This window comes from Bombus pascuorum, chromosome 3, assembly GCF_905332965.1.
Source record: "Bombus pascuorum chromosome 3, iyBomPasc1.1, whole genome shotgun sequence".
Classification (NCBI taxonomy): Eukaryota; Metazoa; Arthropoda; class Insecta; order Hymenoptera; family Apidae; genus Bombus; species Bombus pascuorum.
The window spans coordinates 1,817,208-1,835,868 of NC_083490.1; the positions used below are offsets into that span (position 1 = coordinate 1,817,208).

At 38.6% G+C, this 18,661-nt stretch overlaps 3 protein-coding genes across 8 annotated transcripts in view; 1 reads left to right on the top strand and 2 right to left on the bottom strand.

Moving 5' to 3' along the window:
• Positions 1-18,661, bottom strand: part of LOC132904961 (spectrin alpha chain) — a 225,218-nt gene that overhangs the window by 190,593 nt on the left and 15,964 nt on the right. The window lies entirely within an intron of this gene.
• Positions 1-18,661, top strand: part of LOC132904977 (14 kDa phosphohistidine phosphatase-like) — a 62,573-nt gene that overhangs the window by 17,500 nt on the left and 26,412 nt on the right. The window lies entirely within an intron of this gene.
• Positions 1-18,661, bottom strand: part of LOC132904969 (phosrestin-2-like) — a 47,123-nt gene that overhangs the window by 16,890 nt on the left and 11,572 nt on the right. For 4 of the 5 annotated variants that reach the window (XM_060955838.1, XM_060955840.1, XM_060955835.1 and 1 more), the window contains 3 exons: positions 6,689-6,739; positions 3,502-3,637; positions 2,612-2,761 (listed from right to left, as the gene is read on the bottom strand). In XM_060955838.1, the coding sequence (XP_060811821.1) occupies positions 2,612-2,761; positions 3,502-3,637; positions 6,689-6,739 (337 nt within the window). The remainder of the gene's footprint in view (positions 1-2,611; positions 2,762-3,501; positions 3,638-6,688; positions 6,740-18,661) is intronic. The other variant, XM_060955839.1, reaches the window with a different exon arrangement.

Genomic DNA, 18,661 nt, shown 5'->3' on the forward strand with positions numbered 1-18,661 from the left:
CATCGGAAACTCGGATAATCGTGGCTGCTGATCGAGGATTAAAAGATCGCGTATCAATTTTGTTTCCATACGGAACTAATAACTCGCTCGGTTCGTTACAACGGTCAACCAATGGTGGATGGTTTGAACGAACAAGGCGTTAAGGGATCTGGTAGATCGTTGATCCTCTCGGAAATGAACCGTTAAGCTTATGGAGTACGGGATGCATGTTATATAGGTCGTAAGCCTTGTAACTGATACGCGCGACGTCACCGAACAACGTGCATCGAACCGTTCTGAAACAACCCTCCTCTGCTTGCCTTTCGCCGAAGAAGCTCTCGTGACTGGTTCTAAAAGGTTACCCTAGTAGAACTCGTCTTTGAAATCTTCCTATTCAACCGAGAAAAAATTCACATCGTAAGCGCTTGCATCGTGGAAATGCACGGAGTAAAGCACGATAAAGTAGACGATTTCGATCGATATTTAATATTAATTTTATGAGAGGTTCGATAGAGGATAGTAGATGAACGGAGAAAGATAGAAAGAGAGATTCCAAATATCGATAAATTCTAATTTTATAGAAATATTTAGAGACGCTTTAGAAATTTAAACGATCTGCACTCGACAATCTGCCTATTCCTCTCCATCTATTATCTCTTCTCTTATTCCATTGCTTCTCTATCCGATCATTCTCCACCTATTTCGATTCATATCAAGTTCACCGCTACTCAGAATATTTCCTCCGCGTTATTCGCATCTGTGCGTATTTCGGAAATGGGGATTACGTTTGCAACATCGCTTAACCTCTTTACATGGTTTAGCTGCATAAGCAAATATCAAGCAAATTTTCAGGTAGCGTGTGTGATATTTCGACAAGCCGCTCACAAACGTTCTTCATATCGCATATATTCAACTGGCTGGAATACACGTTAAACAAGGTATTCGCGTGTCCAACAGGGGCAAATAAATATTGAAGAGCGATGAACTCGGAGAGAAAACTCGGAGAGGTTTGCGTTGACCGATTTGCCGCTGGCCTCGTACGCCGGAGAACGAACGTGAGAACGTTGAGAACGTGGAGGATGTCAAAGACAAGGCAGCCGAGCTCGCTGTGATAAATTCAACCTCAGCAGGAAGCTTTTCCGTTAACGTCTGGTTTTTTCAACCGAGAGCGTTTCAATCACGACGCTCGATTATCGCGAGTTAGGAGAAACACTAGCGCAACTTACTCGAATTAATTTATCGCGGTCGAACGTTCCGTTGTTAAATTTGAAACGTTTTATTTGAAAACTTTCTTCAAACGATTTACGTTATAGAGATCTGCTTTTACTACGTTTATACTACGTTTACAGGTGGTATACACGCCAATAATTTGTAATTCGCCCTGTTGCTTCGATCACTTCTCCTATCCTCTCTGATATATTCCATGCTTCTCGTTTCATAAACATCTATTCCTATCACGGTGACTGCGATTGTATGAATGACACGACGTATCGATCGACATTTTTACTTTTGAGAAATTTTGGTCACATTCGGATGGAAATATCTCGAGATTGAGTGACCGAATTTATCTCGTTATGGTTTATGAAATAATTTCACCTTGTTCTAGCAAGTTTCTTCGTACAACGATGGATAATAAATTTATACGATCCACTTTATACGGATGTTAAACCATTTCCACTCTTGAAACATTGAACAGCGCATCAGCAAACGAGTATCTAGTTTCAATTGTTTAAATTTCCCAAATCCATAGTTTCGGAAATTTGTATACGGTCCGGAACTGGTGAAGCTTTTTGTTACGAATTACACGCTCGAGGAAGCGTTATACGGTCTGCTAATGCAATTTGCAATCGGTGTTGCGTATGTAAGTTTCTAATTATCTAGGCACGAAAACAGCTAAGCTAAGCCGCTTGGCTTATTTCATTAATTGATTACGAACTTACGGTGCCGCGTCGTTACCTCGAATAATACGACCCTTTTACGGTTTAACCGACTGAGAAAATCCAGCACCGTCGCGATTTTACGTTTTCTCTTCGTTTTACCAATAATTATTCATCGATTCCAACTTTTATGCATTTTTATCTTTCCTCTTCCTTTTTTATCATCCGTCGATGTTTAAATCGCGAAGCAATTTTAAATAGAAGATTAAACACGGGTAGAGAACGATGAGTTTTTGTACGGATAGAAAAATAAAGGAAGATCCGTCGAGAAATTTGAGAAGTTACATCCCTTTTTTTCTTTTTATCCTGTCGGTAAAGATCATCGATTATCGAGTTCAGAATCAGTGCGGAAATTAAGCTGTCGAGTGACGCAGGAATACTAATTTTCCAATTTTCTGGAATTTTGCGATACGTTATGGAAACATCTGCGGATAGGAACACGGGACACTTGCACCATCGAAGGCTTTATTAAATTTTCATTGATCGTAAGCTGCTGGCTCGCCGCGTGTCACGTTGACGGACAAGATTTCACGAGTTTATGAACACCCTTGCGTTCAATCTCATCCGGCAGGGTTCCGCTCGTTAAATCGCTCTGATTTTCTAAATTTAAGTCGACCGTCTCTAGATACAAAAGCAAAATGCGAACTCGTAAACCTTGGAAAGAGAGATAAACGTTTAATTATCTTTATACAGACCTGTAATGGGGTCGTTTCTTGTTGATCAGCGCCGGAATATGGGGGGTAAAGTTGCGCGAGACACATAACCGCCTCGTTACAGAATTTCAGTCCCATTACCTCTTCGTCTTCCCTCCCGTAGCGAAAAGTCAACGTAATTTGCCCGTACACCTGAAACATCAGACGGTTAAATTGGTAAATCGAGAAGCAAATAATCGCGATTCGGTTCTTTAGAGCTGTGCGAATGCTAGTCTATTCGCGGTTGATAGTTGTGCCAGGATTTTTAAATTCTCCGCACAGTTTTTCAATAGAAACTCTACCGAATTTTATAGAACCACTGTACCGTTTCCCAGATAAATAAAAAGTCAATATCGAATTTATTCGCGGTTGGGTTTCTCGATCTTTCATGAATATCAACTACTCGATGATTGTACGATATTTTTTAAATTTTGCTCTAACGAAAGTTATCGGATCGCGATAATTTATAGGTAAATATAATTCAGTCGAGGCGACAACTTTTTACCAGTGGATGAAAGATGTTTACGTAATACGGGTATCTGTCGGGTTAACGGGAAGTATCGAGGATGTCGTCTCAGGGGTCGTGAGCTCGCTCTCATCTTCTTCGAGCTTCTTCTAGTCTATAAATTGCCCACGGAGTAACTCCGGAAGTATCTTTAATTAGGTTTGACGGAAAGATGTCACGAGAAAGTTGTCGATGAAATTGAGGTCAGAGAGATAGAATCTTTGAGAAATTAGGCTTGCAGACGAATTCTATCCATTGAATTAAACCAATGGAAACTTTCTACAATAGTAAGTATAATTTCCTACGTTTCATTCTCCTATCTCAGCGTGGCATTTTCAATCACGTTAAAGCGGAATATTTGATCCTTTTCTTCATATTGGAAACTCACCCTTTTCTCTTGCAAAAATTCAGGATCGACCAATAGTACGCCCTGTAGTTTATCGATCTTCAACTCGCTCACGATCAGATCTCTGCTCGCCAAGTAGAGGGTCAGCTTGTTGTTCGGTGATGATTTCTTATATACCCTGTGGAACAGAAGAACGTAATTAATCAGTCGTCAAAGGAGTACTTTGGTCGGTAAATTAGACCATCGACACGTTCAATTATCGTAATACGTCTAAACTTGATTACGTTCTCTCTGTTTCGTTATCGAATTTCGCGGCTCGTTCGGTTTCCACGCGGAAACAAACGGAGGAAAAGAAAGGTACGGTTCATTACCTCGAAGCGTTAGGATCGACCCAGGCTATCGGTGATTCGATTCGGCCAAATTATCATCCCACGGTATCGATCGTAGGCATTCGCACTATGAGTAATAGACAAAGATCATCGAGGAAAGAATATTTTACTGGTGCGAGATCGATCGGTCCGCAACTGAATTCAAATTCACAAATCGTGAAATATTTGACACCTGCGATCGAAACAATGGATTAATAATTTGATCGAGCCGAGAATGAACCGAGACTGTGAATAGAGCCATACTCTGCTTATAATCGTAAATATCGCAGGACCGATTGTCGTTTATTTTTCATTATTGTTTGCTCGCAATTCTCATCTGCATCGACCGTTATATAAATTAATAATTCCATTGGGATTTCGCGCCTGAGTAGATATGGACGCGTTTGTACGATGTCACGTGCGTTATCGATACACCGAGCGTTTCAGCGTGTCCTTCTTTTCATCGATTAATGCTACCAACGTTTATACTCTGCGATCGAAGGTACTAATATTTTTCCAAGGCGCTACAAGCGTCTTAAGTTAGATTTTTCTTGAGAAAATATTTTCACGCGTTACAATCTTCGCCAAATATTACAAAGCACCTTCGTGTAATATACACTTTGTAATTTGCGTGTTTTTCTCGGTGCTCGATAAATACTCGTCAGAACTGTGTCGCGACACTTATGCATGGGACGATCGGCGAAACGATTATGCAGCGAAACGCGAATGTATAATATGTATGGTAGATGTTACGCGAAGAAACATTTGACACTACTGTAAACGGATTTTTATATCGTTCTTCTAGAAACTTTACTTTGATTTGCTTTCCAATGACGATGTCTATCTTGTAAACGTAACGAGTAACGACGAAGAATTAAAAATGAACGATGTAGAAAACAATAACTTCTTTATATACTTTCAAATTTGCACGTATTAACCAACAGACGAATAATTATACATATAATCCATGTAATGTAATATTTTGAAATTGACTCTGTTATAACAACACTTTGTCATTTTGATCCACAGTGGGAAGGATTAAAGGGATTGAATGAATTAAAGAGATTTTTTGATCGTACAGGTGATTAAGGCAACCAAAGGTGATTAGAATGACGTTGCTAATAATCCCATCGATCCTCGTAATACATACAATCTCGAAATGGCTGATTGATGCGCCACCGGATATTTATTCCACGGTTCAATCCAAAACCGCATTGCTACCAGTTACCACACCAACCGGAGTATGCGAATTCCGTGTGAACGAGAACGATTGCGTTGGTCCTTGACACGTTACGAGATTTTCCATAAAAATCGTTCTTTCGATCGAATATTCTCGAATATTCTTCAACTTTGTCGCCTCTCGATTCTTGCCTCTGAAAAGTTTTCTACAACGCCAACTATAAGAATTAAGATCGTGCAAGCCTTCGAAATCTTGCTCTTCTGTGCTGCAGAGGAGAAAGTTTAGATCGAAAGTAACGTTGAACCGTGGAACGTGAGGAGTTTTGAAAAATTGTCAGTGTATTTTTGTCAAACAGTTAATAATACAACCATCTGTGTTCGGTTCGAGATACTCGGTGTATTTAAAAGTTTTCAGTTTAATCAAACTGACGAGCAAGTTCGAAGGCTGGTTCGTCATGAGCGACCCTCACTCTTTTTGATTCAGCTCAAAACTCGTGTTCGTTGTTATTTAGTTTTCACACAATCCCGGATAGGTTCGACGACTAGGTAGACAGGTCGCTTCTTCTAATATTCCAACCGTTCTTTGCTCATCACAGAGTGAGTCCCGGTGCTGTTTGTTATTGGAGCGCGCTTGTTACTCTCTATCGTTTCGCATTGTAAGATTTTTATCGTGATCAAGAAGATGTTATCTATCAAAATACTATAACCTACTATTTTCAGTTTTACAGTTCAAATTTATGGACATTTTTTATTGAGCTCCTTGTTAGGGAAATAATGTTACAACGACGTCGTTCTTCCTTTGAAAGCAATATTTAAAACTCTAAATAAATAAGGAAGTTAATTAAAACGCTACATATAATCTGCTATCTTCGAACCTAAGTTTCAAGCAGAATTCATTATAAAGGATTCTTTTACGGAAATAATAACGCAATTCTGCTCTCCTTTCTCAACCTATAGTTCTATATAATGGGGATACTAATTAACATACCTACCATAATCTATTACTTTCCAGCTCGAGTTTACAACAAAATTTAAAAGGCTTTGTTAAGAATACCAGTTAGTAAGCCAACGTCGTCCTCCTTCGCGAGCTACGTTACAATTTTAAGTACGTAGTAGGAGCGTGAACGAGGAAACTTGAAATGTCGTAAATACTCATGAAAGATCGAATTTTCTTCTTACGATAAATCTTTCTTAACCGCTCAACGACCTTCTCTCGTATTTTAGCCTCACCAAGAAGCCAACGCGTACTCGCGTCTTTTCTGTTTGCTATAAATTATCCCTCTTGCGATACCAGGCCTCGCTACGTTCCACGTTCCCCGCGATGCAATTACATAGTTACGAGAAAGAATTATTCTCGGAGATGATATTTTAGTTTGTTTTTCTATAGGGGATACCTAGCAGAGTTGCCTGTTGTTCGGAGTCTGCCAAAGTTTTACGACGCAACGAGCCACCTCATCGTCGAGGATTTTTCCGCTTGCTTAACGCTCGCGTTTGTTTATGTGCCGGAGATCGTCGTAAGATGATCTGTCGTTACATAACGTCAGCCACTCTCCCAACAGAAACTTTCCCAAAACTTGGTCGTGAACAAAACGGTCTCCCAACTCCTCCGACAGAGACAACTTTCGATTTTCTCACTAAACGCAGTGTTCTCTCTCGTTTCAGATTTCGTCGTTGAGGTTTACCTTTGACTACTAATCGCGTCCGATGCGTTGTCACTCGGGTTGTCCATTTTTCTGAAACATAAAATTTCAGTGGATTATCCGAGCTTTCATGCATATACGGTGGCTCATGAAAGCCGGTAAAACTCTTGTATTCGTGCACAAACTAAAGTTGTTAGCTTTACATAAAATAACCGGTACCACGCGTTAGCAGTTGTCGCATAAAATGGCCGGTCGACGATGTGTTATTAAAGCTCGATCTGTATGAGTCTCCGTCTTTGATTTAATTATTCGTATTAATATTTTTACTAAGCGTATGCTTACGATAAACTTCAATAAACCACTATAATCAAGATAGTCGCGTATCATTATTTTTTTTTTTATTTATTTTATTTTGGTTTTTACAATTTGTCCTGAAGGACATTTGGTAAAGTGTTATATCTCATTGGCAAATAAAAAAAAATAAAAATAAAATAAATATAGCATGTGGGTGGCTACCTCCAGCGGGGTGCCAGCTTCGCGTTTTCTAAGTTATATCCTTTATGATCGTATCATTATGCCAATAAAATTTCAAAGAGTAGTACACAAATTATATATTCATACTTGCTAACGTTCAATTACTGTATCAGAGTCTCCAATGAGTCGCTGTATTAGAATCGAAGAAAATATATCGTAATATCATCGAGTAATTCATCATGTATTTTCCGCTAACCATTCACACGTAATGTCGTGTTGCTGGTTTACGCTCATCCATCGTGAATGTCAGTTTCATCGAGTCTTCAAGTAGAAAAGCTGCGCTATGTTACTATAGGGCAATTCGTTAACCTCGACTCACCTCCGGGATCTAATGTAATTTTCTTTGCACAAGACTATTTTCCCTCGACCAATTCCTTCCTCCTTCCACCTTCTTTCGTGTGAACGTGACAAGTCAAAGAAGTTTTAAGCCACACAGATGTTTTACCATCCGTTACGTTCTTAATCCTTTAGAGGCCAATGACTAAATGTATTCGATATTTCGTATCGTTAGAATTTTTTCAGTTTTGGTATGTCAAATATTCTTTGCTGTTATAATTCAGTCTGTTGGACAGGAATTTACGATTCAATTTTCGTATGTAGCTTCTTGAGTATAAACCAGTTAGGATAAAATGTCGAATGTTGCTCTGGGCAGAAATGCTTCATTCGCAGACGGTATTGTTTTTTCATATAATTTATGTATTAATATCGCCCGAGGCTCCTTCTACAATATCTTTATCTTCTTCATAAACATGTATACAAATCGTGTCAAAGGTAGTTTAACGATAAAAGCTTCTCAAACACAGATATCGTGGAAAACCTTAAGAGAAACACGTAGTTAAGGGTACAAATTGTGTGGGTAGTCTCTTTAAATAAAATTTCAAATAAAAATGTTCCGCGCATTGATCCAGCCCGTACAGTGTTCCTACCTTGGATGCTTTATTTGTTCAATATTTATTGTCTATTTCTACTTTAAAATAAAAAATAAAAATGTATCGAAAGGTTTCCAAAACATTTAATTTGTTCCTATTATCGTTGATATATCGAAGCACGTAATAAATACATTTTTAACTAACATCGTTATTTTTGTTAATGATTTTGTTATGTATGTCGTATATTACATTATACGATATAGGGTAAAATTACCTTCAAATCGAATGTTGCAGCAAAAGTGATAGTAGTATTGGTGCCAATTCGAATCCATTAAAAGTCACTGTTTCACGTGGTGAATAATTCTCGTGAAAATGATAAACTTTAGAGAAAATACTGCGAGTAAATTATACACTGAATGCTCTTTTTTTATGAAACTTGGTTATGAATTTTGTCTGCCTAATTAGTTCATTCGAGCACGGTGCGTCGTAGACGAAAACCTCCGCGGAGATTACCAGTGTCAATTACTATAAAAACTTTATTTTCAATCCCTTCGTTTAAAAGAGTCCTTGCTCACATAATGGAACCTACTTTCCACTTTTTCTCCATTTGATAAAATTGTACGACCGCGCGAAGCGTTCGTAGCAGACTCATATGAAAAAATTCACGTCCAAGGATATACGGCGACAAAGAGAAGGAGGTCGCGAAGGAATTTACGCATTTTTCCTTGTGACGGAGTGCTTGGAGTGATTTAATGCGGGCTTACTCGTAGTAAGTCGCAGCAGCAAGATATTCGTTCTAACTCTGACGTATCTACTTAACACACGTATGTACGTACGTTTCATGCGTGGCTTTTTGCCTTGGCGAAAGGGACAGAAAAATCTTTATACCGTGTCTTCCATAACAAGAATCACGTAATTTAGTTTCAAAGTTGTAACTCCTTTTAACAAAAAGTTTCACGGCTCTGACGTAAAACGACGTAAGAGTTGAACGGGGAAAGGATTCGCGGATTATTCGATCCGCTTGGAAGGTCTACGGTTCGAATTCAGGCTTTAATTTTAGTGGATTTCAATTGAGTGTTGACTACAGAAGGATTAGGTATCACGAGTAATTATGTGACTCTTTCTCTCTGTTTATGGGAACATAAACGAGATCTAGTCCAATCGCTATTAAAAGGAAATCTCAAAATATGGTAAAATTAGTTGATTTATTATCGAATGAAAAGTAACTAGCTTTTATGACAATGATTCGTATCGTGAGATTCACAACTTTGTAATTGGATTAGATGCTATAGCATAGGAAATAGTTTTGCATATATCTAAAGGTGAGAAAGAATTGCGTATACGTAAATTTATATAAAGTGGTTCACAAGAGGGTTCGTTAATCTTCAGAACGTATAATTTCTGAAAAGCAGCGAAATCGATGAATTAATCGCTTCGTAAATAATTACCGATTTTTGTTCCACGATCTGTTCATACTTTCCCGAAGGACGCAACTTTCTGAAACCTCGTCTTGCATTTTTACTACGATGGAAATGAAATACTATATAGGAACGGCGCGTTTATTTCCGCTATAAATTACACCAAATGCTGGCACGCTCGTATCTTTGAAACGACGCGCGATAAACGCGGGAATGACGAACGAGTGATTCCAGGGATGAGATGATCGGAGCGGAAAACGTCGCGCGGGAAACGTTGTACGCTCGGTCGTCGAGGAATTTTACGCAGGCCCGTAAAACATTACGTGGTTCTTGAATCTTTACTTACGAGACTAATCGGTAAAAAGGAAAAGGCCGACCAACTTCGTCGTAACAAGGGAGCACTTTGCAGAATGTCAGGGGCGAACCGTGTAATTTCACGGTCGCCGCGATTCATCATAGGTCACCGTGTCTCGCAAGAAGCTTTAATATATTCCAATTTCTCGAATAAGTCATAATCACTAGACAGGAAGTAAATAACCCCTGAAGCCCAGACCAAGAACAACTTGGAATAATAAGAAAAGTAATAAGAAGAGGTTATTATAAAAGTTGCCGCGAGCCTAAAATGTTTATGACGTAATCTAAGTTTGTTTCTGTTGGCTTTTTATCAGAAAATAAAAAGAATAGAAATACCTGCTAGCATCTTTAATTTCAAACTCGAGTCTCTCGAAAATAATAATATATAAATAACACATAAAAGTTGTATTCGACATTTCTTAATTATTTCTCTACGAAAGGTCATCCCCTTTTTCATTTTGTTTATGTCCCCTTTGCTAGAATATTCCATTCTAGCAATAGAAATAATAGGATAGCCTGGAATCTTCGATTAGGAAAAGATCGACGTTTTAAAGAGGATTTACTTATCTGTTCGACGTCTGTTTACTGTTTGACGAGTCGTGACACGAGATCGAGGATGAGTCGATTTACCGTATCGTGTACCGTGCGATTTACGCGCATCCTATCTCATTTAGAGGTGAATTTCGCAATGCACCGCCAAGAGCCAATGTCTCGTTGCACCCACTGCGTTGTTTCAGGAGCCACTCGACCGCATGCGAAATTCTACAGCTAATTCTCGTTGCACAAAGCGCCCGAAGACCTTCGTGACGTGTAGAACGTGCGCGTGGAATTTATGCCACGTAGGAGTACCGTTGAACGTGCACGGAAAGTCCACCTACGAACCTCTTTGCTTCTTTCCTTTTTCTTTTCCTAACCCGTTTCGAAACTTTCGACTATGGGTATGATCGACACCCACAATCCTTTACTAGGTGCCACTCCCTACGATATTCTATTTCGGTGGTCGTGGTACACGTTGAAAGCGAAAAGTTCAGAATTTGTATGTTTATATATTACAAGAATAAAATATTCCGTAGATTATAAGAATTAAAGAAAAATCCAACTGTGAACTTTATTAGCTAGGAGAATTCGTTGGTAAAAAATATGTTTTAGCGAAGGAAATTACCATCGATATCTGTAGCATCAACTTCATATTTTCAGATTAATTAATTAAACATTAGCGGACAATAACAATAAAATTAACATTCGGTAGAAAAGTTTTCACACTTGTGGCTAGTAATTAGGAATATTCGCCGCTTGGTCGCGTTTATTTCTACGCGCATGGGAGGACTATGTCGCTTTTGCCAAACGGTTTAATTCACTGAAACATGCAGCGTCTATATCTATCAGCGTGTATATCTTTAAAATTTAAAATTGAAGATGTCCGGAACATCGCTCGTTTTCCACTTCAATTTCCTAGTGTCTTCCGAGATCTTCGTCAACTCCTAACGGGAACGCGTTGAACCGCAAAACATTTCCTTGAAAGTTTCGCAAGAAGTTTATGGTCAAACGCTCGAAATCCATAAAATTGTGTACGTAAATGGCTGTATGTTGAATCGATGGGATCACCGTACCTTGTAGCTTTTTTTCATCGAGAGGAACATGACAGAGAGAGGATAATGGAGCCTTCAAGCCGACTATCTGTCGAAAAGATAAAAGATGATGTCTTTCCACCGTGAAAAAGACTCGAACATTTCCACGATGCGATTCCTTGCGTAGATACTTCTATGAATTCAAGGAGCAATAAATACTTTCGTTTTAGCGGTGGGGACACGCACGAAAATATGCAAAGGAGAGGAAGAGACAAAGTGCATACGTAGATGGGACAACCACTATGGGAATTACCATTCGAAGTTGCAAACGATATACAGAACAGAATTCGTACGTGACTTCTCTCGAGACAGGGCTTTTGGATTTTTATCACATTCACTGTGGACCCGATTTTCATTCCCTACAATACTATATCGGTGACAGTGACATGTTAAACGTATATAAATATATAAAACACGCGATATATATTATAATTTGTGCAAATGTATGAAATTAATTATACATTTCGTTATATGTTTTAATTGAAAATAATACGATCCACGTGAACGAAAATCAGTGGATTCGCTGGATTGGAAGATGTGGGTTCGCTCGGTTCGTTGACGTAAAATGAATTTTTGCTAAGCGCTATCGATTTTCAAGACTGCTGTTCTTTCGATACGATTGGTTCTCTCCTTTTTAAATATCCGTTTGAATTTTTCTTTGAAATTCGACGTAGCAACGTTTCCACTGACTAATTGAATGAAATTGCCTATTTATCTCCTTTTCACGTTCGTCTTCTTTAGAAGAAAGGATACAAGGAAGGAAAGGATTAATATTAATTGAGTGAAACGGTTCAAGGATAAAACCAATCAATTCTTCGAGTTCTACGTTTTTGTAGCGAGCTTTTACGCTTTCGCGATAACAATCTGACCTTGTCCCCGTCTTATCTCTACCGGGAACTTTTTTATTAATTCACTCGGCGAACACGCATTAAAGAACTACTTTGTATCGAATGAGTCGGTGCACGAAATGAAATCTCCTGATTTATTGAAATTTCTTTGCTTCGCTCGTTTCTATCGACGCAAGTTTCGTTCTTTAAAGTGCGCAGAATGTCGGACCCCGAGCTCCTTTCATTCACCTACGCGTTACATCGCGCCATTATCGATCGATTTTATTACGAATTCCGTGAAATCGGAAACCCTTTATTTTTGACTCGATCGCGTTGACATCAATCGTTCGGAAATGCTCGCTGTTCTTTTCTAACGAACCGTATTTCCAAATGTATATCCAGTATTTCACAATCTCGAAGCAAATGTAGTAACTATCCCAAGACCTTTTACCTTTTTCGGTAAATGTCTCAACGTTTTTACCTACATCTACGTGTAAAACAAGCACCATATCGGGTTAACCTTTTGCCATACTTTTACGAGTCTGAGTCGCGATGAGAATTTTGAGCCAAACCTGAATATCACGAGTCAGGCTCGTAGTCTTAATCTCGAGCCAAGTATGGATGTATCGAATGACGTCTTTTTTTTAAATACGAGTACGGTTATCTACGTACTCGGTCACACGGTCTCACGTTTCAAGTTCTTACATTCTATCCCCGTCGCTTCGGTTCTTTTCCTGACCATTCGGGCGCAACATTTTAGCTCGGATTCTTGCGAGTTAAATGGTATGGCAAGGGGTTAATCCATCCCAAGCGGGATTTAGAACCCTTCCTTCTCGTTTGTAACCACGTTCTGTAATTGCTTGAAATCCAACGTGTTACAGAACGCGTCGTGATCGTTATGCGTATAAAAATAAGTGGATTATCCGAATTGCGAAAACAAATTATGGTTGATGGTGGTGTAGATTCGCGATCGTATTTGTAACAGATGGCGAGTTCCTCTTTGTAGCGGGCAAAATAGCTAATAAACGGTATTACGATGTTGCTGAATGGGTACAGATGCGTTCGAATTATCGCGTCTCTAACTAATTTACACTTAATCGTGATCGAAGCAATAGAGGGCGAGTATTACGGCTGCTCATTATTTGTATTCCGTTTTGGTCCTGGTAATACGTGCTGGATATAATGAGCTATACAGAGATTCGCAATTACTGTAAAGTTCCAATTAATCAGCAGTCACGATGGTTGTAGATAAATATGTTAATTCTTTTTTTCGGGTTTGTTTGAGAAAGCATAAAGTAAATCTCGATCGCTGATAATTCACGCCATAATTACAAGCTAATGAACTAATTAAAAACGGATTAAGATTAACTGGAAATTATTTATTATATAGACAGAGCTGATTTTTCTACCGTTAACGGGAAACGAGATAAATCAATACGATGTCTACTAAAGCAACTAAAATGCTCTAAATTATATATATTGTACTAACGTGTAAGTTTTTGATGTTTGTGCGTTCATGGAAAATATGAAAATATTTCAGGTAAAATGCGATATTTGAGAGGTAAAGCAACCTTCTGTCGCTAATAATCCATGCAAGCGGTTAATGTAACTGTCGCTAACGAAACAACGTAACAAATTAAAAAACGGAACGAGTAATTGGTTGTAAACTTGCCCTCGTCGATACCCTCTTTGTTAAATCGGTACTAGCAAAAATTCTATATTATCGACGAAATCACTTACTATCAATACCGAGCAAAATTCAATATCAATTATTGCGCGAATGGCTAATCGCATCAATACTTCGAATCGCCGTTGAAGTTAACGCGTAACGTTACAATGGGAAAAAGCTCGTTCCATCGAATGGAATGTTGCCCGAATAAATGAAAAACAAATTAAAAAGATATCGCGATTCTGTTGCAACGCGTTGGATAAATTTACGAACGACGTATTGAAAAAACTATGAAAATATGAGAAACAGCTTGCGAATTACAGACACTCGTATACAGATGGTATATTCGTTAGGCCAGATGTTACGATATTTCCTTTATTTAGGAATATCACACGTTTCCTTTTTCCTATTAATAATGAATCGTTTACTTTGTTCCTTCGTACACATACATTTTGTCCAGACACGAAATACCTGCTACATTTCACGGTATTAAATTGCTGGTGCCGGAAACCGTCGTTGAAATCTACCGCTTTGATACCATGAGCGCTTTGATATTTAAAAACGTTGAAACATGAAACATTGAAATCTTGTAACGTTACAGATTTTTATAATTTTTCAAACATTCAAGACTTCAATTATACTTGATATTCGAATTTATTTTCTCCCTTTGAACTAACGAGATCTCACTTTTGCATATGAATAACGAAGTTTGAAGTAATCAACGTATCAAAAGAAATGATTTATTTTTGAATTAAGAATTTATGATGGCTCCAGAAACCTTTTCAATAGTGTCATAAACACTTTATCAAGACATTTGGAAATTATTTTCAAAGAAGTAACTAGAGAAACTTTTTTTTTTCTATTATATACGAATGTTCTTTCTTCATTTGGCTGGTCGCGTTCATTTTTGTTACACCTTGTAATTTCTATTTTCACCAAGCTTTTTGCTTTGCTGGTACTGACGGTGGTTTTCTCTCTCTTATCCGGCGGACGTGAATTAGAGAGTTGCAATTAATCAGGCTCGTATCCTCCGAAGTTTGTAATGACGATTTTGCCCCTGAACAGGCTTCTATTCGTAATTTCTGAGCAATTTTTATATGTGAGATACGATCGAGAGAAAATTATCAACTACCGCTATGAATATTTAAAGACTGGGAGGATACCCCGTGCCAAAAAAAGCGTCGAATTTTACTAAGTATACACATAGCCAATTCTTCCTTTAATATTTGAATACATTCAAGTGACCTCGAACACGTCACGTCTGACTCCGAAGCGAGCTTAACTGGAATGACGATGAGCTTCGCGAGCTTCTGTGTTGCTCAAATGACTGACCGAAATGGACACGGCCTCGATGACGTTTCGTGACTATCAGGTGTGTTTAATCCGAAATAGCACGATTTAGGCGACCTGCTATGAACTTCGATTGATCGTAATCGTAAATGACAACACGATCTCAATCATTTTCGTGACTTTGATCGACTAAGATAAATAGTCACGCGACATTGAAGGATCACCAATGTATTATATTTAGCAGAATAATTTGAGAAACATTGGACGACTGTTCTTCGTTAGCTTTTCGTAGTTTCTTTTAACGGAGCAAATAGTGAAATCAAAATTGTCACCAAAGCCAACTATACGATAGCTTTGATCACGTTTCGCCATTATTATCTCGGTTCGAGAGTATTGGACACTACGTCGAAGATTCAGCGGTTAAACGTTAATAATTAATTATAATAAAATTAAATATTTACGACAGAGAGTGGGAGTCTTTCTGTCGATCGAGACATTATGTTTCTCGTTCCTTATATCCTCCAACATATTACACGCAGATCCGGTTTCCAGAATTTCCGGATAAATTAATTAACCCAGTTTAACAAATGCCGACACCACACCTGCAACTTTTAACTTTTCATTTAGCGGCAGCATTGAATTTTCCTCGGTTATTCCTGTCGCTAAATCGAGTACGGAATTTGGTTCTACGTCTGTTTGTTTTGCTGAAAACTCGACTTTATACCAAGTTGTTACACGGAGCTTAGCTACGTTCAATTACATTCAACCAAACCACCAGGAATATCATTCGAGCAACATACTTCGCTTTCAAAGCATCGCGATTCTCCGTTGACACGGTTAAATAATCGAACTTTTCATGACAGAGCTCCATTGTAGCTGGATCACGACACCGCGTATCTTTCGCACGAGCTTCGGCCCGTCGCATTCGACGTGGTCTGCTTTCCCTGATCCGCGCACACCAACGAACCACAAATCAATTAGTACGTTTAATTAGACGTTCTTGCGCCTCGTACTCTACAGGCGGAACATTTATCTCAGTGATAGAATCTGTGGGCGGTAAATAAGTTGTCTGGTAATTTTCTCACTTCGATATTGAAAGTTTCTCGATAATATCCAACGGCGATTCTGATGTCACAGCTACTTTAAAACGTGTATTCGCGTCGCGGTATCTTCAGACGTAAATTTCTGTTACATATTTTCATAAATTCATGTCACATAAATTCAGCGACGGCTCGGGTCACCATCGTAACTTTCGATATCTACGATATGGAAGGAATATGTATTTGTTAGTTTCGAGAATCGATGTATTTGCATTTTCCTATGATATTTTAGAATCGACAGAGTGCTGAACGTTTAATTCATATTTAAATGCTTTGATGTTTCTCGATCAATGGCGATACACGTACGGTGATTACAAGAAATTCCGACAAATACAATTTATTTTTATTTGCTAAATAATCAGAAACGTTGTAGAAATCAGTTGTTTTAAAAGCATGCCACGTCACGGTATTTCGAAATACAATCACATAAAATTCTCTCCTCGACGGCTAAACGACAATTGGATTCGAGCTACTCGTGAACACCGTGACACGAGAGCATCGTATCGATCATTTAGGTCCTGTGCTTTCGACTCGCCATTTTATGGGTTATGTTGGCGAAGGATCCAAGCTATCGGATGTGTCCCATCAGCGCAATTGGGTTCCGCTCGCTATAATCGAGGAGACCCAAAACCTCCACGAAAGCCACCGTAATGGTAGATCGATATACTTTTAATGGAGATCCTCCACTTCGATAGTCGCCCCTGACAATTCGACGATTCTACTTTTGACTCGTTTCGTTCCAGTTGGACTGGAATGTCGAATGAGGCTACACTCGAGCCAGAATGAATTGTACTCGAGACGTACTAATTCGAGTTCGTCGATCTAATACGAATTTTATTTCTTTGCGACGCTGTAAAGAAAGGAATGAAAAATGGGATAGGACTGTTAAATTGTATTTCGTTCAGAGCTAATTAGTAAATTCCTTGGTATGGGAAACTTTATTCCCCGAGTAATTAACTTCTCTCGCGTTGCAGACTACCGAACTGATCTTTCAGTCAACTGGTTAGTATCATGAAAATGTAGATGATACCGTAAAGCTTCGATAGTTTACAAACTATCTTTTAACAAGATTTACATTATGTAAAGTCGCAAATGACAAACATATATGGAATATATATATGGAAATAGATATGGAAATCACTTTCCTATGGCTTTGCCAAGCAGATAGGGTCAAGGGTCAGATGTGGCCCGCAGTTTGTCATCGCTATTTTAGATGTTAAAATAGCAAAGGCTAGATTGGAAATTGTATATGTAGGCAGAGATAGCAGAATGAGTTTTTGCTATGAGAACTATTTTCTGTGAAAATTACTTCGGTAGTTAGTAGGAGAACACCGCCTTTCTACATTTTCTGTTTCTTTTCTTCCGTCAAAATCGCGGTTTTTTTCGCAGAAGACGAAACGCAGAGAAGTAGAAAACCGGATCTTATTTGCTATGTTCGACGGTGATCGTTGGTCGTGACATTGGCTCCTTTAGGAGGCTCTCGCTCGGAACGGAAACGAGGTAAAAGGTCGGCGTAACGTGGAAATTGTGTGTTAATAGAATCGCGAGCCGGACATTATCGAATTGGTGTTCTCGCTGCGAGACCTCCGTTACCTCCATGCTTACCAGAGTAAAAGTTTAACCAGAGTTTAACCAGTGAACGACGTCGCTTTGTTAATTTCTCAATTTCGCGATCCTTTCTTTGTTAAACAGCGACCTTTTCGGTGGCTATAGGATCTTGATGATTTTTAATAACGCGGTTTCATCGATCCCAGTTTAAAGATTGTGTTCGATTGACTCGCGATCTCGCTAGTGAGTTTTGAGTGAATCATTCGCAAACGTCGATTCCTTCGCGCGATTTCTATTCCTATCACGTTTAAGTATATTTTTCATGGAATCGTACCACGCAACGCCATTTTTATTCCGGTCGGAGCTCCCATTTTATAGCATTTGGCGTTTCATAAAATATATAATAAAATTATATTATTATTATACTATAAAGCTTTTGATTTCTTCGTCGTTTTAATTTCTGACGATTGAGAAATCGATTAGGTTTGTTCTCTCCACGTTTCAAATTCTACCTGTTTGACGCAATCGCTTTAAAGGTTAGCAGTTTACCAGAGTTCCTCGGGTCAAGGTTATCCTAACATGATAATGGGTCTTACGGTTTAACACGCCGCGTAATTAATCTCTTCGAGCATTTTTCGGTAGTTTCAAGAACAAGAGTTCTTTCGTTTTAAACTTTCTTCGTATTCCTTACAGTATTACCATATTGTAGACAGTAAGATAAAATGAATCTAGTAGCACAGCGAGGTTGTAACACAATCTGTTAGCCAAATTTTACGAT